Source organism: Phalacrocorax carbo, chromosome Z (genome assembly GCF_963921805.1).
Source record: "Phalacrocorax carbo chromosome Z, bPhaCar2.1, whole genome shotgun sequence".
Lineage (NCBI taxonomy): Eukaryota > Metazoa > Chordata > Aves > Suliformes > Phalacrocoracidae > Phalacrocorax > Phalacrocorax carbo.
Genome location: NC_087548.1, coordinates 5,926,386 through 5,950,756, shown reverse-complemented (window position 1 = coordinate 5,950,756; position 24,371 = coordinate 5,926,386). Strand labels below are relative to the sequence as shown.

General features: G+C 46.5%; 1 protein-coding gene across 1 annotated transcript in view; it reads right to left on the bottom strand.

Moving 5' to 3' along the window:
* Positions 1-20,005, bottom strand: part of EPG5 (ectopic P-granules 5 autophagy tethering factor) — a 57,578-nt gene extending 37,573 nt beyond the window's left edge. The window contains exons 1-12 of the mRNA XM_064437683.1: positions 19,911-20,005; positions 15,516-16,439; positions 13,464-13,707; positions 12,456-12,592; positions 11,769-11,876; positions 10,637-10,710; positions 8,846-8,954; positions 7,669-7,783; positions 5,664-5,814; positions 4,581-4,736; positions 4,073-4,230; positions 82-236 (exon numbers count right to left, since the gene is read on the bottom strand). Coding sequence (XP_064293753.1) covers positions 82-236; positions 4,073-4,230; positions 4,581-4,736; positions 5,664-5,814; positions 7,669-7,783; positions 8,846-8,954; positions 10,637-10,710; positions 11,769-11,876; positions 12,456-12,592; positions 13,464-13,707; positions 15,516-16,439; positions 19,911-19,964 — 2,385 coding nt within the window. The 5' untranslated portion in view covers positions 19,965-20,005. The remainder of the gene's footprint in view (positions 1-81; positions 237-4,072; positions 4,231-4,580; positions 4,737-5,663; positions 5,815-7,668; positions 7,784-8,845; positions 8,955-10,636; positions 10,711-11,768; positions 11,877-12,455; positions 12,593-13,463; positions 13,708-15,515; positions 16,440-19,910) is intronic.
* Between the last annotated feature and the right edge of the window lie 4,366 nt (positions 20,006-24,371).

The following is a 24,371-nucleotide window of genomic DNA, read 5'->3' as shown; positions in this document are numbered from 1 at the left end:
CGAATGTTCCACACCTTCCACTGTTAGAAAGAAAAAGGGCACATTCATCCTCTTCCTGAAAGGACCAGCAGTATTACTTGCCTCATATATTTCCAGAACAATTATTGTGATAAAATCCTCATCAACATCAGCCCGTTTGGTTTGTGCCATCTGAGCAAATGTGGTGAGCAGACAAATTTCTTCTGAGCAGTTCATTGAACTGAGATACTTTTCAAACTTTTCAAGATGCTCTGGGTCTAGAAAAAAAGTCACATTAAACAAACATGATAAAAGAAGTGTTACAGAACATACATCATCAATACTTATACATTTATAGGCAGTCCAGTCCCAGAGGAGAGATCATTGACAAAGGAATTATCATCAGTAGGTTAGTATCCTCTCTGCAGAAGTCACTGCCACCAGCTGCTTTAAAAGAAGATGCAAGAAACACAATATGCAGTGAGCCCATATGAATCAGTAAATATGATAGTAAATCATAACAAAAGCTAAAACCGCTTCGAGAACGACTAGAATTCACTTTTTAATATTATTTTAATATGCAATATCCTGTCCAACATCCACAGGAAGAATTGCTTGAATCCTTTTGCTTTTTAAAAATGTTACCATCATTTTGGCTTCCATTACATGTTGGAGCAATTAATTCCACAGATTAGTCCAAATTATATGAAAGATTCTAGTTTTAATCACCACACAGTCAAGGGAAGCTTAAAACTAAGCCCATCCAAGCACAGCAGAGAGGTTTTGATCAAGTTGAGAGACTTTGTCCATTCCACATACCATGATCTCAAGCAGGGATTAAACAGGGGAGATCATACTATGCTTATTACAAATAAAAACACTTCAACGTCTATCCTTGGGCCTAGATTATGTCCAAAGAGTTAGGAAAGGTCTGTTTAAGTTTCTCAAACTCAAGGCGAGAAAATCACTGATTGCACTTGTTTGGTAAATCTCTCTGAAAACAGAGAACTGAAGCTGCACAGGACAGGTAGGCTAAGAGATGCTGTCACTTGAACTCAAGGCAGGCTTCCTCTTTAATCCTGAGTGTCATGAGGCCAAATGCAATAAACATTTCATTCCTTGGGGTGGGGGACAACAGGAAGGGAAATGTACAAAGAAACCAAAACAGGACTTAAAAATAATTTTTATTTCTTCCAAATAACTTTAAATAGAGTCTGTGCAGCAAAACAAGCATTAAAAGCTGCATTTGAGCTGTAAAATGATTTGAAGAGTAGCCTGCTTCTTCTGAAATGTAACATGCCAATAAATACTGTTTATAATGATCTTATCACAGCAGTTGAATATACTGAAAAAGCACTCACTGTGGCACTCAACTACTTAATCTGCACAGGCATGTGCTCAGCACACTTGTGATTAAAGACTTCCACTTAGGTTACATTCTATTTTAAGGGCTTTCGAGAATTTTGCAACTGTACCTCAGCCTGAGAAGGTCAGGCTTGTACAGCCAAAACATCTCATGAACAGTGCGCTAGAGGACTGTGCAATTTAAGTGAAGAGTTTTTCTATATAGCAAGGTATACTATACTCCTGATAGATACCACAGACATACAGGGAATATCTCATCCATTCATCTCCCTTTCCCAATGTTACCCTTTATCCTTATGGCAGAAGTTAGAGAACAGTGGTTTTTGTTGTTGACTGGGGTTTTTTTTAGGTAATATAGAAGGACAAAATAAAAAAGACTATGCCATTACTATATATAAAACCACGGGCTCCACAATGCTGCCAACCCCAAACCCACTTGGGACTTGGGTCCTTCAGCTTGGGACTGAAGGATGTGAACAAGGGAAAAGGGAAGAAGAGACTCCACCTAAATCCTACCATCTCACAGCAGAGCAATAACATCTTGTGATGACGTTATTGCTTTGCACTAACAGCACACAGTTGCTACCTGGGCCAATTCCCTTCCGCCTCTGCACGTTTGATCACACTACAACTCAAGTTCAGAGACACCCTAAAAATCAGTGGCTCCTCAAACCTCGGTAACAGCAGTAAAGAAACTGTAACCAGAAATGTTGTTCAGCAGGTTCTCATTGCCAACTGCAATGGAAGCAGAGACAAAACTGTTAAATCCTGTATTTATAAAACTTACAGAGAGCACGTTTGTACTCAGACAGGTATCCAACATCAAGAAGAAACTACTAGGTCATTGCTTGTCAGTGAAAACGTGTGTTCCACAGTAAACATATTAACCTCAAGCAACCGGAGTTCCTGTATTTCCCCAGGGGGTTATTTTGTACCTGGTAGCCCTCGAAGTCCAGAGGTCATCCTAGTAAGTGCAGCTCCATACTGCACTCCATTTTATCATGTTATTTCTACCTATCCCTTAGAAGCAACTATGCTCCCACCTCTACATGAGCAAGCCTAAAGCTTCCATCAATCACCAAGGCTTGCTACCACCTGTATATTCACCACTTAACATTTCTCAAACTTAGCTTGGGAAGCGAAATCAATAAAAAAATGGTTCTCTCCCAAGAGAATGTTAGTGTCATGGTCTTCTAGGGTATGAATTACAGGAAATTAAGTCAGTATTATATTGGTGTCAGTCAAAACAAGCTGTTTCAGAAGATTAGATGGATTTCACTGAAAATCATAGAATTATTAAGGTTGGAAAAGACCTCTAAGATCATCAAGTCCAACCCCCAGCCCAACACCCCCAGGCCTCCTAAACCATGTCCCCAAGGGCCACGTCTGCACGTGTTTGAATGCCCCCAGGGATGGTGACTCCCCCACCTCTCTGGGCAGCAATGTTGACTGACATTCCCTGTCTAGACAGTGGTGAAAAATAGTATTGTGCTGACACTACCTATGGAAGAGAATAAAGAGGATAAAATATCCTGCATCAGCATACCACGGACTTTTATGTTTTAAAGTTAGCTAGAAGCAAAACAAAGCCTGAACAAATCAAAAAGAATTTAGTCTTTGTTACTGTCAGAGCTGCAACCCACCACATCTCTTTCAGATGCAGTAAAAGTTTCTTGCAAAAACAAAAACAAAATGGTCCTACTGAAACAGTGTAACTGCTACTGATTAGCACTTACCCCCCAAAACAGATGAGCACTTCATAAAGCAACACGGCTACAGCCTTGATATCCCACTCTGCATAAATTCCCTTAAATGTTAGCTAAGCTCGCACAGAGTCAATATGCTCAGTAACCTCCCAAGATGCTGTTTTCTTCTACTTCTCCATCAAAAGACTAGGTTGATGGGGTGACAGCTATCTGGGCTACCAGCTACCTGAAAAGGAAAACTGACAGAGTGAGATTTCCTCTCCCTGAAGACAAAGAGGCTGTGACATAGGGAGACAGGTAAACAAAGCAGTAACTCCCTATCAATCAAGTCCTGAAGTATTTTTTGTGAACGCAGCAGCAACAAGAAAGTAGCATTCCAGCTAACTCTGCTATAGCTGAAGATACTACAATCACTGTGGAGATCAACACAGGGCAGAAGTCATGGGGAAAGAGGGAAAAGAAAGGTAGCATATAAGACAAGAAAAACATCAAAACAAGGCTTGGATAAGGGAAACATCTCAAGGTGTGGAAAATAACCAGGTCTCCCACAATGTAACTTACTGAAGCCAAAACTAGCAAGTTTAGCGAGGGAAGAAAATAAGAAGGACTGGGGTATTTATACAAATGTCAACAGCTTAACAGTTGACAACAGTCAACAGCTCACAAAAAACCTAAGTGATACAAAATTCTTTATTTCAGGATTTACATCTCATTCCCCAAATACTATCAAAGGTCAAGAAAGGACCTGGTTCAAGAATACATGAGATGTACCTACTGCACAGAGTTTTTGCAGCTCTCTGAAGCAGCCAGTAGCAGTCACTGTCAGAGAAGAAACTAAAAGGACGGCAGGTACAAACAATTCCTATTAAAATGAGAGTTTGGTCAAATAAGTACTGTAAGCACATGAACTGCCCAAAACATTCCGGACCAGTCATGCTGCTGCTGAGGGTGTATTTAACAGCGAAACCTGAAAAGAATTAAACCTATAGCTGATGCAGCAGTAACGAATCTATGAGAACTGGTTCTGAGTGAAGGAATTCTACCTTTGAGTCTTTGTTTGCAGTCAGCAGGTTGCAGACTGGAACAGAGCTTTTCCAGGTCCTCGCTCTCTGCGCAGTGCATGACAAAGAAGAGCCTCCAGAGCATGTTGCTAGATAAGGTTCCGTAAGGCATCTCAGACATGAACAACCAGACTCCCAACCTGTTGGATTGGAAGAGACAAATGGAAACAGTTTCACCCTGATCAATCCCAACAATTGAAAAGGAGACATATGCCCACGTCTCTGCCATATAACAGAATTAGGAACGAGAGGATGATTCTTAGCATCTCAAATTCTGAGTTAAACTCATTCTGAACTGAACTGAGCTTCTGCCAGATGCTAGAATTCAAGGTGTAATTACTCCCCATCTTTATGCTATCAGTATGCTGAAAAATCCTGCATATTGCAATCTTGTTTAAACCATTAAGTATTCAAAGCTCCAGCAGTTCACAGTTTCAAATATTTCACCCCTCCAAGATGAAGCCAGTGTCAGCCACATTGGACAGCCTACCTTTTTGCCTTCAGAACATGCAAAACAGCTCTAAAAAACAACTCATCGAACTCCAGTTGCAATTTTTCCGCAGAGTAAGGAAGCGCTACTGATCCATATTGCTTATTGCCACTAACATATTGGGCCCAGTGGTCACTCACATGACAAAGTGTCATCCTACACAGCAGAACAAACAAGTCGAAGAAGGACCATTAAGTATGTCATCGCCATATAAAAACACAGACAAGTGCAACTAGATAAGCCTAGCCACAAGAGACATGTTCAATTCTTTGTCGTCTGGTTTCCAGGTATTTCCATCTAAATAGCATTTCCCTCCCCTCTTCAGACAGAGTTAGTCTAAAATCCATGTGTTATCCTTCCTTGGTTTTGCAAGCAAACAATGTATAATATTCTGTTATACTAAATTAGTTCGTGTACGAACTTTGGAGCCTTGAAGTAATCCTACATTGTGAAATGGCAGTACATGCAAAAGGCTCACATAGGAATAATTATACTGAGAAAGTTACTGCTCTAAGGACACAACCCCGTAGGTTTTGTTTCTGGTTTAACTATATCCCCCTTGAAAACACAATCATAGAAGCCATATAAAGTGACTGCTAGAGACTTAAAAATGAAAAGCAACTTTTAGGTTTCAGTTACATTTGCTTAGTAAAACAATATGGTCCTTGAAAATCATCAAATTAAAAACTCTAAAACAATTCTGGATAACAACAGAAAGAAAGCAGTAACACTGGTTATAGATAGGGGCGATTCCAGAAACTGTTGGATTTCAGTGACTTTCCAAGACAAGCCTAAGCACATCCCAGACAGAAGTCATCCTGCTGCCCACAGCACTTAGACTACAATTCCCCACTTCACTGGCAGCTTTAGAGTGAAGGACCCTGGGATTTCAGATTCCCAGATCAGCTGACCCTGAACTGACCAACTCTCAGAGCAAAAGCTACCCAAGAACTCACAGAGAAGGACATGTTTTAGGGTTTTTGTTTCACGGTGAGTTACTTGGGGATTTTTTGGCAGCTCTGAACTTTAAACCAAACTGTATGAAAAACATTCAACCATATCACTGAGAAGATATGCCCTTACTTGATCAGCTGACCGATTCGCTTCACTAACTGTCGGTATCGTGCTCTGTTAAATGTTTCTAACCCCAAAGACAGAAGTTCCACCACAGAGTTTGCAAAAGCAAAAATCTTCATCATCTCATAAGGAGCTGTTTTTTCAGGAAAATAAACACCTAAGATCAAGACAGAAAAAGGTAAGTCTCAAAAAAGTTTGTGAATTCTGGATTTTTAAAGTAACTTAACAAGCACTTAAAGCAACAGTTCACCATATAGCTGGCAAACAGTTCACTGCTACTTATAGTGAACTGAAATTTATGTTTTGTTTCTGAAATCAACAATAAATACCTGTTAAGTACAAATAATATTTGCAGGTTATAAGACATGCAGAAAACAATTATCTTCAAGTACTTTTCCACAGATTTAACAGTATAAAGAGTGATCAAATAAATGTAGAGAAAAAAATCACAGTAACGTTACAGCGAAGAGGCAAGGGAGGTGGTAAGAGTTAGAACTGTTATGACTAAAACTTATTGCCTTGGGAGAGTCAGAAAGATTTCAAGACAAGAAGTACCTAAACAAATTTACAACAACATCATTTGACCTTAGAAGCAGATGTACAGAACCATAACAATAAGGAGCTGCAGAACAAAACACTAAACCAGAACAGACCATCCCTCAAGGACAGTACCCATGCTATCTCAGAACTGAGTCTGCACAAAAACAAGGGTTAACTAGGGGACACAGGAGGAAGAGTAGATCCTTCATCCAGAGACCCCTGACGACCACCCACAGACACCAACAGGCATGCGCAAAGGACGTTTGCGTATGATAATGAGTTCTTGGGAAACTAATGAGTATGTATGTAGAGCTTGTATAAGTTAGGCAACTAGCCCTGTGCGGGCAGGCGCATTAGGAGCAGTGATCCCCTGTGCGTCCAGCGCTGCAATAAAGACAGCCTGCTTAACAGTCGTTCAGACTGTTCAGTCCTGATTTCGGCTTTTCACAGCATCGATTTGGCACCCCAGGTGGGACCCGCTGAGAACAGGACTCCCTAGGGTACCCCCAGGATTTCCTGGAGGGACTCCTCGCCTCAGTCAGATCACTGCAGGAGCAGACAAGGACCATCTAAAGGAATAACAGTATTCTTTAAATATTTTTCATTTTCTGTTTTGGAATTTGGGACCGGTCATTCGGGGTTCTCATAAGCCATAGGAGACGTCCTTCACAGAGCGCTATATCCAGGCTACTAGTGCCTGAGGGACACGGCTGGTGGTGCACGCTCATCGTGGGTAGTGTACTTTGGTTGTTCTGTTTGGGTACACAACTTCTATAAGCGTTTGTACTTTCGGTTTCGTGCACGCGTGTTGTGAGCGGCGTACTCTGGTATTTAGTGCACGGGTACGAGCGCGGGTTTGGCTTCGTACTTCTGCAATAACGTGCTTTTGGTATTGGTACGCTTCTGTAACCCACGTAACTTTTGTACTCTGGTGGTACGGACTTATTGATACTGAACTCGGGTACTGGCCTGTTGATATTGGATTTGGATATACCCGTCAGGTGCTGCAAAATTGATAACTAAGTATGAGTGAGCTGAGCTAACTCTGGTGTGGCTGCCGAATGACTGAGTGGCGGAGACGCAGCGTAGCTGCAAAGCAAGCGTGGAGTTCTGACCCTCGGTTCCGCCATCCCGCGAGGGGTATGACCAGAACAAAGTCATTGTTAGCTTTATGCTTTTCACAGCATCAGGGGAAAATTAGTTGTTAAAGTATATCTGTGAGTATAAATACCAAGCAGATCAAAACTAAGGGAAAGGACTAACGTTTTGCATGCTAGTATTGCTGTAAGTTTTTAAGTTAGCCCATACACATGGCATACACTCCCATCTTAGCTATGTAGTCCATGAGCTGTTGCACATGTTATTACTTCACTCAGATACTCTCATAATGCAGTATCATTCTTGGCAGTTCTAGTCAATAATACAATTAGCATAAGCAAAATGAAGAATAACTCTTTAGCAGATGACTTACCCCCAGGCTTAATCCCAAGGAGCTGCTGAAAGAGTTCATGAAATGGAAACTGTGACAAGAGGGAAATCAAGTCTTCTTCGAAAAGCAGAATCCAGTTTGTTTCAGGATCCTCATCCTATTGGTAAATGCAAACAATCCCTTTTAAGAGCCTTGCAACAAAACACATGGTAGAAGGACTTCACTACTGTACCAATTACAGTCTGTTTGTAGGAGGGAAACAAAGAACGTGCAAACAAACTCTCCTTCCCTGTGTAACAGGTTTGCAGGATTCTTATGCACAAAATTCACCAAACACACGATATTTTAAAAGCACAACAGTATTTATTGCTCTATTACAGCCTTGCATAAGCAGTTACTAGCGTATTGTTTCCCCTTTATGAGAGCCTTACCAACCCGACTACGCCCGAGACACCGCTGAGCAGGAGGGTGACCATTAGCGGGGTCAGCACAGAGAAGGGAGGTAGGTGCGGCACCTTCAGGGCGTCCCCTGTGGTTCGTAGAGTCTGTGTCCTCTCTCCTCTCTCCGCTCTGAGCCGCGCTTTTTCATACCCTCGGCAGACTGAGTGGAAAAGTACTGACTAGACGTTGCCGCGTGCGGGGCCGGGGCAAGCAACAAGGCCTGCCAGGTGCGTGCCCTGCCGGCGAACTGCAGCCCCCGGATTGCAACAACACGTTGTTCAGTAACAATCCTCCCCGCTCCCGTCTTCAAGGCCGCGTTCTCACAGCTCTGTTCAGCTTGTGATTTTCCATCGTGGCCGTACACAGACCGTCATCTCAAATCCCTCACGCACCCTGCTCCCTCCAAACTCCTAAACTCCTCTTCTGTATGTGTCTCTATATAACAGGCCTCATCAGCTAGGAATCAGAACTAGAGCCCACGCTAAGCTAGCCCAACATAGCTTCTGAAGGGAAACACCTATTCAAACATATGTCTACTTCCATGCTCCTTTTGCATGCAATAGCTCCAATAAGTTTAATTTTTATCTGTTAATACTCATTTCCAAAAGATCCACTATATACAGTTATATCAGAGATAAGGAGAATAAATAGACCTAAATTTCAAATGATGCTTTTTAACTAAACAGTAAGTTTTTCTTTCTCTGTTTCACAATATCAATAAAACAATCTTGAGCTAAAGCACAAAGAAAGAAAGAAAGAAAGCAGTCATTTGCTGTACCTCTTCTCCACCCTCATCTACCAAGGTCCAGTTCCCAGACTCCTTCCCAGATGAAGAGGAACTTTTTCTTTCAGTTGGTTTCATATGGCACATAAAGTCCTCCCGATTTCTGATTTAAAGTGAAAAAAAAACAAGTTTACAAAAATCAGAAAATTAAAAGTTCTAAGTTTAATCACCTTTTAGTTAAGATATTAAAAAACATACACAAGAACAAGAAATTAACAAGTACTTAAAATAACCTCATGACCTACAAGACTCGCACCAATCTGTTGTATTCCATAAGCCATCTTCCAAGCAATATTCTCAACAATGTCTATCAGCCCTGTAGAGCAAGCACATTAAGTATGCAAGAAATAACACTACTCTTTTCCATTTGTGAGAAAAGTCCTTTAAAAAAAAAAGGAAGAGTTTTATTTCAGAAGAGGCACTGTACAGCACCCATTTAAGGCTATCGCCTGGTGAGTCAACAATGACCAGGATGACCAGTGCAGCCCAGTTCCACTACACAGCTTTCACAGCTGCATTAGCTGGACACCATGTCAGCGTTAGTAAGACTGGCCTTAGGTACGCTGAGCTACCACAACTAAAGATCTTCCAGGAAAGAGTCGCCTCAAATCAAGCCAGCTCCAGTTCCATGCATTAGACCACCCTAAGTCTGGGATGCTAGTTTTCAGACTCTGTTACGTATAAATCCTTAGTTGTTCAAGCATATACCAACAAATTAAACACGCAGAAAGGTTGTATACAAAGTTGAAATCACAGCATCCAGCTTCCTTCTAACTAGAAAAGTTCCACCAGAACTCTCCACAGAACCCCTGCATAGTATCACCCTCCCGGTCTCCTTGAACTTATACTCTGATAATACGAACATATTTCAAATGAAATACAAGTTTTAAGATACTGACTTCACAAACCAAATTCAAAATTCAAACTTGTTCCTGACATGAAGCAGCTGTAACAAGTCTCAGCTCTTTTACCAGTAAGTACAGCCGTTGTGGAGGCTCTGAGTTCTTGTATCAACACTCAGAGCACCACTCCAGGCATAAGTTAGCCCTTGTTCAAAACACAAACACCAAAAAGCCCTGGTAACACGCATGCCCTCAGGATACGCTGGTTTCCCCAGGCAGCTCTAAACAGGAAATATGAAAACAAAACCATTTAAAATAATAGCCTCCAATAAGCAGGACTGCCACTTCACTCAGGGTCAGGCTATCAAGATCAAAATGACAACCCTGAACACCACCAATGTGATTCTTTGACATTAAAATTTGGGCAGGGGGGAGGCAACTTAAGTATTTTATCTGAAGCACGTAACAGTTTTCACTAATGACTGATTCCATTAACTACCTTCTCCAAGCACCATGTACTCCTTCCAGATTGAAAAAAAAAGGTGAAAAATAAAAGCCCAGCATATACACCAAGTTAGCAAACCCTTTACCCAAGGGCTTCCGTTGCAGAGACAGTATATCGAACAGGCTATCATGGAAGGCAAGAACTTATGTATTTCATAAGTCACAGTAACAAAACACACAGGTATGTCAGTCTTCACGAGCAATTTGACAGGTGAAAGCAAGCTGCATTGCACCGGCAAAGTAGGAGAACGTACTGCCAAGGCTGTATTTGAAGACGAATGAGTAAAAAGAGTTTCAGTTAAACTGTGAATCTCTTATTTGTGCCTGCTTTTATGACTTAGACTGCAATGAACTTTCATGGTTTTATAAGCAGATCTTGTTTAATGTTTTCTACTCTTAAATAATCAGAACATAACTGTAAAATCATATTCATACTTACTTGACAGGAGACATCAACATGGCAAGAGATTGCATGAAGTGAAAGACACCTGATGGGTTATGCAAGACTTTGATCTGAAATGAAATGCAAAAAATCTAAGTAAATCTAAGTAATTAAAACAAAGGGCATATTAGTTTTATCAGAGAAACTCAAATACTGAGTTTCATATTTTCACTAGCATTTTGCTCAGACTAAAAAGTAGCCATAAAAGACAGCACCCACACCTTGGAGGAAGCATTACTATAGCAAAACACTGGGAGCTGTCCAAAAGACGTACTTACTGGAATTAAACAGAGGAAAAACAAAAAAAAAAAAAAACACCAAAAGCTCCACAAAAAGACAACTTCTCTCTTTGTTTCTCATGTACTTCTGGGCACCAAGGGTAATTGCGATGTTGAGCACAAGGGAAGTTAGGATCCTACCATGTTAGGTTAACAGCTAGACTCAATGATCTTAAGGGTCTTTTTCAACCTAAATGATTCTATTCTATCCTTTTTAATTGTTTGCCTTTCCCTTCTTACTCTAACTGCAATCCTTTTCCTATGTCTAGATTTCCAACATCTTGCCCTCTTGGAGGAAGAAAACTGTGGAACAATGCCCTGGTGCCTTTGGATATCTGTACTCTCTCTGATCTATACAAAGTGAACCCTTTCCCTTGCCCTTGAAATTACCTAACTAACAAACTTTGCATGGAAACCAGGTCCTATTTCAACATGCAGGATATAAAAACCTGTTCTTTCTCATCCCTTATACATCACAGAGCTTCCTCCAGTCTCACTTGTCTCATATACAGCTGCAGGTTCAAGGCTAAATAGTCTTTCCTTTTCTTGGAGAGCACTCCCAAAACCTGCTGCTGCACGAGGCTTTCTGAGGCCCACGGCAAGTCCTTGACTCCCTTTCACGGAGTCTCTCTAGCCAAGAACAAGAAGTGCGTTTCCTTGTTAACCTGCTCATGGTTGGACTGACTTGGGTGAATGCATCCCTTGACAAACACCCCACTGTTACCATGATTACACACACCTGGAGAAACACCACGCTGTTGAGGGGTTGACTAGGCACACGACACTCTTCTCTCCTACCCACTGCATTCCCAACTCCAACTTCCTGGCAATAAAAAATTAAACATTCTCACCTGAATGAATGGAACAGCCCATTTGCTGATCCCAGCTGGACAATGAAGGACGTGGTTGAAGAGGAAGAGATGGTCACTGGGACAGCCAACTCTTTGCAACACTGACACCTAAAGGGAGGTACACCAGAATCTTGTAAACAAAGCCAAGGTTTCTTCCTTTACAGTCTTGCTAACTAGAGTAATATGGGGTTTTTTTTTTTAATTTCTCTTCCCATGCTTTCTAACAAAACCCCATTTTCAGAGCAAGTTGCAGGAGAACAATATTTAAAAGTCTGCTTGCTTGGCTTAAAAGCCACAAAATGTTTCTTTGGTGTAGAAAAATCAATTACTTTACAATTGCATTAAAAACTAATTTTTTAGAAATCAGCAAGAATTTCTCAAAAATTACAAGTCTGAATACTTTTACTTTCAAAATCAGTAAAAGCATAATGAATAGAGTATTAAGTCCACTTTGAGCAGTGTTGGCTGCTCAAGTGCCAGTCCTCGTTAATGCTGCTGACCTCCATGGCCTTCATCAGACAAGGGATTTCATTCTAAAGATACACTAACAAATTCTGCTCCTCAAGTAGAACAAACCCCAGAAAAAGTCATTGCATGTGGGACACTGAGAGGAACACTCTCAGCAATTACTCCCGAATTCATCCCATGTGTGGTATCAAACAGCTGTCTCCATGCTCACTGCCTCACCAGTCTCCGCAGCCACAAAAGGAGGTCACTCTGAAACTGAGGATCTTCGATAACTCTGCGAGTGAAACTGAAAAGGACGCTGATACACTCCTTCAGGTGGCTCAAGTCTGAAGAAAGATTTTCTGACTGCTTTAAAACTGTAAATTAAAAACAGAAATAAGAAGCTTTGATGAGCAACTCAGAGTAGCATAAGTAATACTTTTGGGAGTATATAGAAAACTTGCTCTCTGTATCTATAAATACCAAGATATTTCAACACAGCTGCTTGCTACATCTGACAGAGAAGAACAATTTAGAGTAATTTATTTAATCTTATAATTAAGCACTGGACACTAATTACAAGAAGAAAATACTACAGTTACTCTCATAAAAGGCCTTCCCTCAACATAAACTTTGTAAGAACCACCATTTACTATGCATATAAACTATTTGGGAGTTGGGGGGCAAAGAGAAGAGCGCTAGGAAGGATAAATGTACTTCCTAGACGGGGAGGAATACTTCAGCTAAAAGACTATATTGGCACAAACCCAAATAAGTTACACACCTAGGATGAAAACCAAAAAGATTTCTAAATATTAGCGCTGCAAGATTTCAAATGGCCTTCTAAGAGAATTTAAAACAGGAATAACATCCTGCTGGTTTTAGAATTGTGCATAATCAATGCAGAAAAGGGACTGTATTATTCCGTGCCTTTCACAAGGGACTGGAGTCGAGGTGTCCCGTCCCGTCCCACCCGTGTCCCTCTACAGTGATCAGTGGCAGTATACAGCCTAGACAGAAAAAGGCACTCCTGCATTCAACTTCCACTCTCCAGGTGAATTAGGTATGAGAATTGGACTTTTGCCTGTGAGAGAAGAGTTTCACTGATACCTACATAAGAATAGCAGGTTTTGGTATCAGGAGAAACTCTCCAGTATACAAATTCCACCACAAGACTCCAAAACTGCAGGTGAACAAGATTCTGGGCACCTTAAACAGCACGGGAAGCAGTCTAGACCAGCAACGCACCTTGTTCTTGCTGCTTAAGAGCCACTGATCTCAGCAAGGACGAGCTGCTGAGCAACCTGTAGATGTACGACTCCACTTGCAACCGGGACAAAGACGAAGTGTAGGAGTGCAGCACCAGTGTCTGATGCACATGCTCTGCTTTGGCTTCAAACAGCTTTTTCAGTTCCCCCAACACACCTTCCTTCAGCTCTACTGTCTGGTAGCAATGGTGTCCTGTCACTTTGCACTGATCTGCACAGACACCCTGGAAACAAAGCAATTATTTAAGTGGCTTTGTCATTTTGTTGGGTCAAGTGTGCTTACAGAAATTAACCTTGACATAACCCTCCACAGATTTGAAAGCTTTTATGAAAGGGGCCTCTTCACAGGTAAACAAGACAAACATGTCAGAACATCCTACATGCTTTTTAGAGCTGCTGATTACTAAAGATGCATAACCCTGACTTCTGAAAAAATTACTATAAACCCTCAATAACTCAGATTTAGAAATGGCTTTGATGTGACTTGTCTGTACCCCTGACAGATGTGAACAAAAGCAGGTCGCTCTACTCCCAGTGAGCGCAAGTACCTCTCAGTTCATAGACTTCCATAAATATTTGGACCACTATTTTAAAGTGGAAGTATCTACTGAAACAAGAGAAGTATATTTCTAAGCTCCCAGAACAAAACTTTTAGAGCAATTCCCCATTATACATTTAAAATTTTCAGAAATGAACTGTACTCTAACTTTCTTCCCAATCTGGAATTAAAATCTGAGACTAGTCTTCCTCTGCCCTATCTCTAATTCCTCAGCACAATACATAACATTCCTATTTTAATTCATGCAACATGGAAACATTCTTCAGAATCAGTACTTTAGACGCTTAGCTTGAAAGTATCCCTGTGTGTCCTAAGTTAGCAGAATAAGCATTTTAAATTAGTATACAGACAACAATTATTCTGGATGTACAATAAATACATCATGAATTGGGATGCAGTAAAGGAAGCAGCAAGCGTAGCCAACTGTATGATAACCAGTGGGGAGGTAAGAGTGAAGTCAAAATTGCTTTCAGTGTAGAAGGTGATAAACAAAAACCTAAAGGGTCCAGTGGGGTTCAGTGATACATGTTGCTCTTCCCTAGTAAAAAGGAAAAGAGTCAAATCTGTTCACTGGACGTCTCTCAACGTCTCAACTCTGAAGACCTGCACAGGAGAGGCGCTGCGCCCACAGCAACAGCAGTAAAAGCCACCACATACATAGGTACTGAGCACCCTTGGGCAATTTTGATGATGTGCTGGCTATAAGCAGCATCAGAGCACCAGAACAATTTCATTCACTCCCACTGTAATGTCCAGCTCCAAAAACAAGTTACACAGAATGAGTTTGGGGGAAAATTTTTCTGGTGCATGCACCAAATTGCTCCCCAGACCCATCCAGTTCACACACAGAAATGCTAGAGTACCATGACCACCCTGGAAGCAGCTAAAACCACAGCACCACTGACTGAGCAACAGTTACTGGACATGGATGGACTTCACGCTCACTGTGCCTTGAGCCCCGGGGTCACCCACAAGCACGACTCAACCCCCTCTGCAGCTGCCGCCTCTGACAGCGGGACAGTCAGGAAGGATGTCAGTGAAAGCTGTCTCTATAGGCAGCAGGCCAGACGGGACATCACTGCTACAGTCATTCTGAAGTCCTACCCCACCATGTATCCCCTGCATCTACCTGAAGTCCTGCAGCACAAACTTCACCCAACACTACGGGCAGAACTGGCTGTACACAGACTTATTCTGACTGACTACAAACATGTGTCTGACTACAAAAGAGATGGCTAGGAGATCCCACTACCCTACACTCATCAGAGTTTAAAATTCAAACAACAAACTGCCCTAAATCTCAACAGGATTGTACTTTGAAGTACTGGAGATCAGTAGAGAGACAGAAAAGACAGACAATCATCTCCTTTAGATTAAAACAGCTTGAATATGGTAAACTTGACAGCAGGTAAAATTAGTGCCTGGAATCATGTCCAAATAGTTTGGGTTCAAAAGTAGCTTCAGCAACAGCACCTGCACAGTTTTCCGTTCTTCTTTAAAAGTCCATAGTCTCCCCTTAATATTTTGACAGTCTGTCATCATAGTCTGCAATTCTGCCTCAGCCAGCAACAGCTGCTTCCTGCAGCGCATGTAGTTGAGGAGCAGTTCGTAAAATTCATGCCTGTCTTGATGAGCAACACTTGCAAATTCTTCTGCGTAAGAGTCAACATTCTCCAACCATGAACAGGGCTCAAAGATTTTCAGCTGTTCTCTGGTAAATGGCACCAATTCTTGTTCAATTGGGAGCTCTGGATACAGCCTTTCATTGTGTAACAGCGGTTTGACTGCTATTATGGTTGGCTTCTCATAGGACAATTTATCTGGCAAGTCTGGATAAACTGGTTTCAATCCCAAATGCTGAATACATGCTTTGGATTTCTCAGAGACCTGTGAGAATCTAAGAGGAAGCTTCTCTGGACAATGTAAAAGAGGATTTTTAACATCAGGTACATTTTCAGTTCCTTCGTCCCGTGCAAGGCTCACCGCTGTCTGAGGGCCAGCGGCACTGGAAGGAAGAGAACTAAATAAATCAGAGTTTCCTGTCCCACTAGCAACTGCCTCCACAGGGCTGTGAGGTTTGTCTGACTTGCTTCTTTCACTCTTCTCGGCATCTTCCCGACATTCCTCATGGGAAGGATCAGCTTTGAACTCTTCTGCATCAGTGGGAGGCTCCAGAGTTGCTGCATTTGCTGAAGATGAATTACTCTGGGGGATGTCACACACATCATTTTTCGTTTTTCCATCCTCTACTTCACTTTTGAGTTGAATTTCTGTAACTTCTTCAGGAAGCCCCACTTGCACTTCACTGGCTTGAGAAGACCCTTCTGCCACGGGAGGGAGGAAGACATCATCAGACTCTTGTATCCGGGTTACCTCACTACTTTTAATCTTTGTTTCCTAGAAAAAAAAAAAGTTAATTTCTGAGTTAGTCATTACCAAGTGAATCTCTCCCCCTCACAACCCAAATCCCACCATCAACAAAACTAGTAATTATCAACCTCACAACTCCAAAAGACCCTCTTAACACATTGATTTTCATAATATTAAAGGTAAAAACAAATGTACCAAACAGTTCCTTGTTCTTTAGCTGCCCTTTGAAGACTGTCTATCTGTCTATTTTCTTGGTTAGTTCTTGAATGACGCTTCAACACTCCTATACAAAAAGCTACATATATCACAGGACAGAATGCTTCATTAACATATAAAATAATAAAAATAACAGGCAGGACCCTGACTTCTAAAAAGAGTCACTAGGTTTCACCATATTACAGAAGAAAAAGTTACTCTGTGATTCATCTTAAGTTTTACAGAAATATTTTAATGAATGGAAAAGTATTTTCAAAAATGTACTTTCAGAACAAAGAAGGTCTAGTCTGCCCCTCCTAATTACGTCCTAGAACCAGCACATCTGTACAATTACTGAGATACCTACTTTCATAGTACTTTCAATACTTATTTTCAATAGGTTATTTCACACTAGAGATGTAGAAAAACTTGTAAACTGCCCAGTTTTAAATTAAGATCAGTTTGGGGCTAAACAGTTCCCATAAACTCAGCCTAAGGTATAGATTAGACTCTTTTCCAAAGCACAGCATGGGAAATAATGCTGCGCAGGAAATCAACGAAGATTTTATCAATTTTTAAATCGCTTGCCAGTTTGTTAAACAAAAAATTGGCAAAACGTTTTGCAATTTGTAAATTCTTTGCATATACCCACCAGTTAATTAGAAGCAAAACTGGGAACAGTTGGGTTACAGCACTCCAGTTTTGGATGACTCAGATAATATAACAAAGAACACAGCTGAAATTAGGAAAAGCTCTCAATACTCCTCCGGGACTAAGGAAAAGATGACAGTTTTGGAAACCTGCTGACAGTATCACATATACTTTCACTAAACCTCTGACATGACTTTGCCTTATGAGAGGGCATACATGAAAACTGCTCAAATCAAGGCCCTTGCTAACCTCAATCTCAAGCCTAATTTTAGATCAAGCATATGCTCACAGCTCTTTTACAAAATGGCAAGACACTGGCTTTGTTTTCAGACTATATTTTCCAGTACATTAAAAGCTGTAAACAATTCTAATCACAAAATGCTCCTGACAGACTCCAGGGCTAGCTAAAGCTACAGGTGAGGAGTTAAAAAAAGATCAGCACAATTCTTTAAACTAGGACTTCTAGTTAAAATAAACACCTCCTGCCAATTAATCCGAAGTCAGTAATTTCCAAAGGATACTATATCATTAGATCTTATTTTTGACAGTGTACTGAGCCACATACTTTACAAACACATGCTCGTCCTTGCCCGTCTACAATCTCAACGTTCCCTCTTGCAGTCCTCCTACAGAAGAAACTCCCTTTATCTTTGAGTAGCATCCCGTATTTCTCCCAAATGTTAGTGTTAGATAAAATATTTTCTTTCAAAATTTAAGAAGCGCATTTCAGTTCTCACTTTCCAAGGCAAAAAATGCCATAACAAGGATTTCATCAGAGAAAGGATGAAAGAAATCAGGTCCTGAATTAACATGAAAGCAAAACCTGCTGTTCTTTCTTCTGAAAGTTTACTCTTTCAAGTCAAAGACAACACTTGCTCGTTAGCTTTGTCCTGTGCCTAATCATCCTCCTCTCCTGGCATGTCAGTAAACAACACCTCTAGCTCCAAGGACATCTACTGCTTCTCAGAAAACATCTCTGGAGCAACTGAGTGCCTCCCACTGACGTACACCCTCGTGTTCACCCGTTCCAGGTTCACTGGTTTTGCCACCTCCCTGCCTTTAGATCAGTCTGGTGTTACTGATGCTGGACATGCTTCCCTTTGGGCTACTATTTTCAGAAAGCCCTGGGCTCCGTTTCACTACCTGGCAGCTCCACAGCTGAGCCAGCCTTTCTCCCAGCTCACGAGAATTTCAGCTTATTAAAGGATTATGGCTGTTTCTGAGGCGTTGGAATGGCGAAGTCCTTGACATGACTGGGCCCCAAAGTGCATCCTCAAACACCCCTGCGTATTTACAGAGCCAAGCATAATAAGAGAAAAAAAAAATATATCAGGAATGGGTCATGTGTAACACCGAAGGATTCTAGATTCTCGCACATGACATCGCCAGTGAATTGTTTCCAAGTGAATTACACCTGGAAGGGACGGCCAAAGACAGTAGCCACTGGAGTCACCGTACACACGTCGTTAATGAAGGGCCAGCGTCACCCGTGACTCAGTGCCTTCCTGCAGGGGACTGATTCCCTTAAGCAGCAGTCTTTAGAGCTGACTGCCTTGCTCATGCTGTGGGGCTGAATCAAAACAAACACAATGACACACTTATTCTTCTGGCATTGCTCTTCCCTCCAACCTTTACTTGCCTTGAGTTCAGGAATCACAGCCCCAGACGATACCTGGATCTAACCCTTGTTTTACAAAACAGCGTCAGTGAATCCGTTAATCTGTTTTCAGGGGGCTTTAACAGCCACGACTTTGCTCTATGCGGTGCAGTTTACAACGTATAGAGGTTAAGCTAATAAGGGAAACATTCCTATCTTGACTCAACTCTGAGGTGAGGTATTTCAGTTCAGACTATTCCCCCAAACTACCAGAACTCTCCACAGTACATCTCTAAGGGAGGGAAAGCCTTCAGAAAGCTGTCGGTACCAACATCGTGAACGAGGGATGGGCTCACAACAGCATTAAACCCTAGGAAGCGCGGTACCTAACAACCGCAGCACCCACCGACGCGGAGCAAACGCTATCCCTTGCTACACACGGCCTCACGCTTCGACAGCTCCAAAGCCAGGCTTAAACGCGTGAGACGTAGCAAGCCTGTGACCCCGCACGACATCCAAGCACAGCTGAACGCCGACGAGCTCCGCCGCGCTGCGCTCCACGGCGGGGGCAAGCCCGGCTGCCCGGCTGCGCAGGGAGGTTTGAGAAGGCCGTAAGAATAAAAAACCCTGCTGACCCTTTTGCAGCGAAAGGCCCATCGCGCCCTCCAGCCGCCCGCCGACCCCCCGAGCCTCCCCTCACCGCGCTCCGGGGCCGGAGAGCCGCCACCCCCCCCGACCCCCCGCACCCCACCCCGCCGCCCTCAGCCGAGCAAACACGGGCACACACACGGCCCAGGGCGGCCACCACCGCCGCCGCTCTAACGAGTAAAACCCCGCGAGTAGCCCCGCAGAGGAGCCGACCCCCCGCCAGAGCCCCCCGGGGGTGCCCCCGCACCCCGCACACCCCGCCGCCCTGCGGCACCTACGCCACACCAGCGGGACCTGCGGGACAGACCCGCCGCGGGGCCGCGGGGCACCGGCCGCCGAAGCGGGGCGCGGAGCAGCACCCCGACGGGCTCCCCGCGCTGCCACCCCCGGCCCCGGCCCAGCCCTACCTTAGCCCGCGTCTTGCCGCGGGCCTTGCGAGGGGCACGGAGAGCCTCGGCCATGGCCCCGCACGGCGGAGGGCAGCGCGGACAGGTGGGCGGGGAGGCGGCCGACGGAGGAAGGGGCGGGGACGACCCGCCCACCGGGACGGCGCGGCCAATCAGCGGCGCGACAGCTACGGCAGGGAAGGAGGGACGCGTCTGCTCGCGGGGCTCCGCCTCCTTCCGCGCGCAGCAGGAGCCGGGCTCCCCTATAGGGACCTATGGGGCTGTCAGGCTCTTCCATAGGGGTGTGGGAGGAGGCCAGGCTCCCCTATAGGGGCCTATGGGGCTGTCAGGCTCTTCCATAGGGCTGTGGGAGGAGGCCGGGCTCCCCTATAGGGACCTATGGGGCTGTCAGGCTCTTCCATAGGGGTGTGGGAGGAGGCCGGGCTCCCCTATAGGGACCTATGGGGCTGTCAGGCTCTTCCATAGGGCTGTGGGAGGAGGCCGGGCTCCCCTATAGGGACCTATGGGGCTGTCAGGCTCTTCCATAGGGGTGTGGGAGGAGGCCGGGCTCCCCTATAGGGACCTATGGGGCTGTCAGGCTCTTCCATAGGGGTGTGGGAAGAGGCCGGGCTCCCCTATAGGGGCCTATGGGGCTGTCAGGCTCTTCCATAGGGGTGTGGGAAGAGGCCGGTCTCCCCTATAGGGGCCTATGGGGCTGTCAGGCTCTTCCATAGGGGCGCGGGAGGAGGCCGGGCTCCCCTATAGGGACCTATGGGGCTGTCAGGCTCTTCCATAGGGGTGTGGGAGGAGGCCAGGCTCCCCTATAGGGGCCTATGGGGCTGTCAGGCTCTTCCATAGGGGCGTGGGAGGAGGCCAGGCTCCCCTATAGGGGCGTATGGGGCTGTCAGGCTCTTCCATAGGGGTGTGGGAGGAGGCCAGGCTCCCCTATAGGGGCCTATGGGGCTGTCAGGCTCTTTCATAGGGGTGTGGGAGGAGGCCAGGCTCCCCTATAGGGGCCTATGGGGCTGTCAGGCTCTTCCATAGGGGCGTGGTAAAGGCCAGGCTCCCCTATAGGGGCGTATGGGGCTGTCAGGCTCTTCCATAGGGGTGTGGGAGGAGGCCAGGCTCCCCTATAGGGGCCTATGGGGCTGTCAGGCTCTTTCATAGGGGTGTGGGAGGAGGCCAGGCTCCCCTATAGGGGCCTACGGGGCTGTCAGGCTCTTCCATAGGGGTGCGGGAGGAGGCCGGTCTCCCCTATAGGGGCCTATGGGGCTGTCAGGCTCTTCCACAGGGGTGTGGGAAAGGCCGGGCTCCCCTATAGGAGCCTATGGGGCTGTCAGGCTCTTCCATAGGGCTGTGGGAGGAGGCCGGGCTCCCCTATAGGGACCTATGGGGCTGTCAGGCTCTTCCATAGGGGTGTGGGAGGAGGCCGGGCTCCCCTATAGGGACCTATGGGGCTGTCAGGCTCTTCCATAGGGGTGTGGGAAGAGGCCGGTCTCCCCTATAGGGGCCTATGGGGCTGTCAGGCTCTTCCATAGGGGCACGGGAGGAGGCCGGGCTCCCCTATAGGGGCCTATGGGGCTGTCAGGCTCTTCCATAGGGGCGCGGGAGGAGGCCGGGCTCCCCTATAGGGGCCTATGGGGCTGTCAGGCTCTTCCACAGGGGTGCGGGAGGAGGCCGGACTCCCCTATAGGGACCTATGGGGCTGTCAGGCTCTTCCATAGGGGTGTGGGCAAGGCCGGGCTCCCCTATAGGGGCTTATGGGGCTGTCAGGCTCTTCCATAGGGGCGTGGTAAAGGCCAGGCTCCCCTATAGGGACCTATGGGGCTGTCAGGCTCTTCCGTAGGGGTGTGGGGGGAGGCCGGGCTCCCCTATAGGGGCTTATGGGGCTGTCAGGCTCTTCCATAGGGGTATGGGCAAGGCCGGGCTCCCCTATAGGGGCCTATGGGGCTGTCAGGCTCTTCCATAGGGGTGTAGGAGGAGGCCGGGCTCCCCTATAGGGGCCTATGGGGCTGTCAGGCTCTTCCATAGGGGTGTGGGAGGAGGCCGGGCTCCCCTATAGGGGCCTATGGGGCTGTCAGGCTCTTCCATAGGGGTGTGGGAGGAGGCCAGGCTCCCCTATAGGGGCCTATGGGGCTGTCAGGCTCTTTCATAGGGGTGTGGGTGGAGGCCAGGCCCCCCTATAGGGGCCTACGGGGCTGTCAGGCTCTTCCATAGGGGTGCGGGAGGAGGCCGGTCTCCCCTATAGGGGCCTATGGGGCTGTCAGGCTCTTCCACAGGGGTGTGGGAAAGGCCGGGCTCCCCTATAGGAGCCTATGGGGCTGTCAGGCTCTTCCATAGGGCTGTGGGAGGAGGCCGGGCTCCCCTATAGGGACCTATGCGTCTGTCAGGCTCTTCCATAGGGGTGTGGGAGGAGGCCAGGCTCCCCTATAGGGACCTATGGGGCTGTCAGGCTCTTCCATAGGGGTGTGGGAGGAGGCCGGGCTCCCCTATAGGGGCCTACGGGGCTGTCAGGCTCTTCCATAGGGGCACGGGAGGAGGCCGGTCTCCCCTATAGGGGCCTATGGGGCTGTCAGGCTCTTCCATAGGGGTGTGGGAGGAGGCCGGGCTCCCCTATAGGGACCTATGCGTCTGTCAGGCTCTTCCACAGGGGTGCGGGAGGAGGCCGGACTCCCCTATAGGGACCTATGGGGCTGTCAGGCTCTTCCATAGGGGTGTGGGCAAGGCCGGGCTCCCCTATAGGGGCCTATGGGGCTGTCAGGCTCTTCCATAGGGGTGTGGGAGGAGGCCAGGCTCCCCTATAGGGGCCTATGGGGCTGTCAGGCTCTTCCATAGGGGTGTGGGAGGAGGCCGGGCTCCCCTATAGGGGCCTATGGGGCTGTCAGGCTCTTCCATAGGGCTGTGGGAGGAGGCCGGGCTCCCCTATAGGGACCTATGGGGCTGTCAGGCTCTTCCATAGGGGCGCGGGAGGAGGCCGGGCTCCCCTATAGGGACCTATGGGGCTGTCAGGCTCTTCCATAGGGGTGTGGAAGGAGGCCAGGCTCCCCTATAGGGACCTGTGGGGCTGTCAGGCTCTTCCATAGGGGTGTGGGAGGGGGCCGGGCTCCCCTATAGGGGCCTGTGGGGCTGTCAGGCTCTTCCATAGGGGTGTGGGAAAGGCCGGGCTCCCCTATAGGGACCTGTGGGTCGATGAGGCTCTTCCACAGGGGCACAGGAGGAGGCCAGGCTCCCCTATAGGGGCCTATGGGTCGGTCAGGCTCATCAATAGGTGCAAGGGAGGAGGTCAGGCTCCCCTATAGGGAACTATGGGGTCAACTTTCAAGCCAACTTTCCATGTCATTGGAGTTCTCTGCATCCAGAAAATCCTAGCACCGTTTGTTGTGGTCCGTCAGCTGAAAAATCCCAATAATTAAATCATGCAATGTAGTGTACAGTAGATATTATTCCAGGGGAAACAGCCCCATGGGGTGTGCAGTTCATGGCTAACCATAAGAGCTTGTCCTCATCCCAGACTTTCTTGGGGTGTTCTCTCCCACAGCTCCCTTGGGACTGAGCTAGTACCATGGTGCTGAACAGCCCCCCGCACCAGCACAGGCTGGGGGGGACCTGCTGGGGAGCGGCTCTGCTGAGAGGCCCTGGGGGTGCTGGGGGGCAGCGAGGTGACCCTGAGCCAGCACCGGGCCCTTGGGGCCAAGGGGGCCAGCGGTGCCCTGGGGGGCATGGAAAGGAGCGTGGCCAGCAGGGCGAGGGAGGTTCTCCTCCCCCTCTGCTCTGCCCCAGTGAGGCCACACCTGCAGGGCTGCGGCCAGGTCTGGGCCCCCCAGTCCAAGAAGGGCAGGGAACTGCTGGAGCAAGGCCAGCGCAGAGCTGCCAAGGGGATCAGGGGCTGGAGCATCTCCCTGGTGAGGAAAGGCTGAGAGACCTGGGCTTGTTCAGCCTGGAGAAGAGAAGCCTGAGGGGGGATCTCATCAGTGCCTATAAATATCTGAAGGGCGGGTGTCAGGGCGACGGGGCCGGGCTCTTTTCAGTGGTGCCCAACGCCAGGCCAAGGGGCCACGGGCACAAGCTGGAACACGGGAAGTTCCCCCTGAACGTGAGGAGAAACCCCTTTGCTGTGGGGTGCCAGAGCAGGGGCACAGGCTGCCCAGAGAGGCTGTGGGGTCCCTTCCCTGGAGACATTCACACCCCGCCTGGACGCGGCCCTGTGCCCCTGCTCTGGGGGTGCCTGCTCCAGCAGGGGTGGGACGGGGTGAGCTCCAGAGGGCCCTTCCAGCCCCTGCCAGTCTGGGGTTCTGTGACATACTGAAATAAAGGCTGGGCAAGGATATGTGCTTGTAGGGCTCCTCCCAGGAGTGGAAATTCACACCACCCAAACATCCTACGGTGCTTTGAAGGTGTACCAGCCCCAGCCCTGACAGAAAGTGAACGTGACAACCCTTCAAAAAGGAAAAAGAACCAGTACACAGGTCTCAGAACTTATTT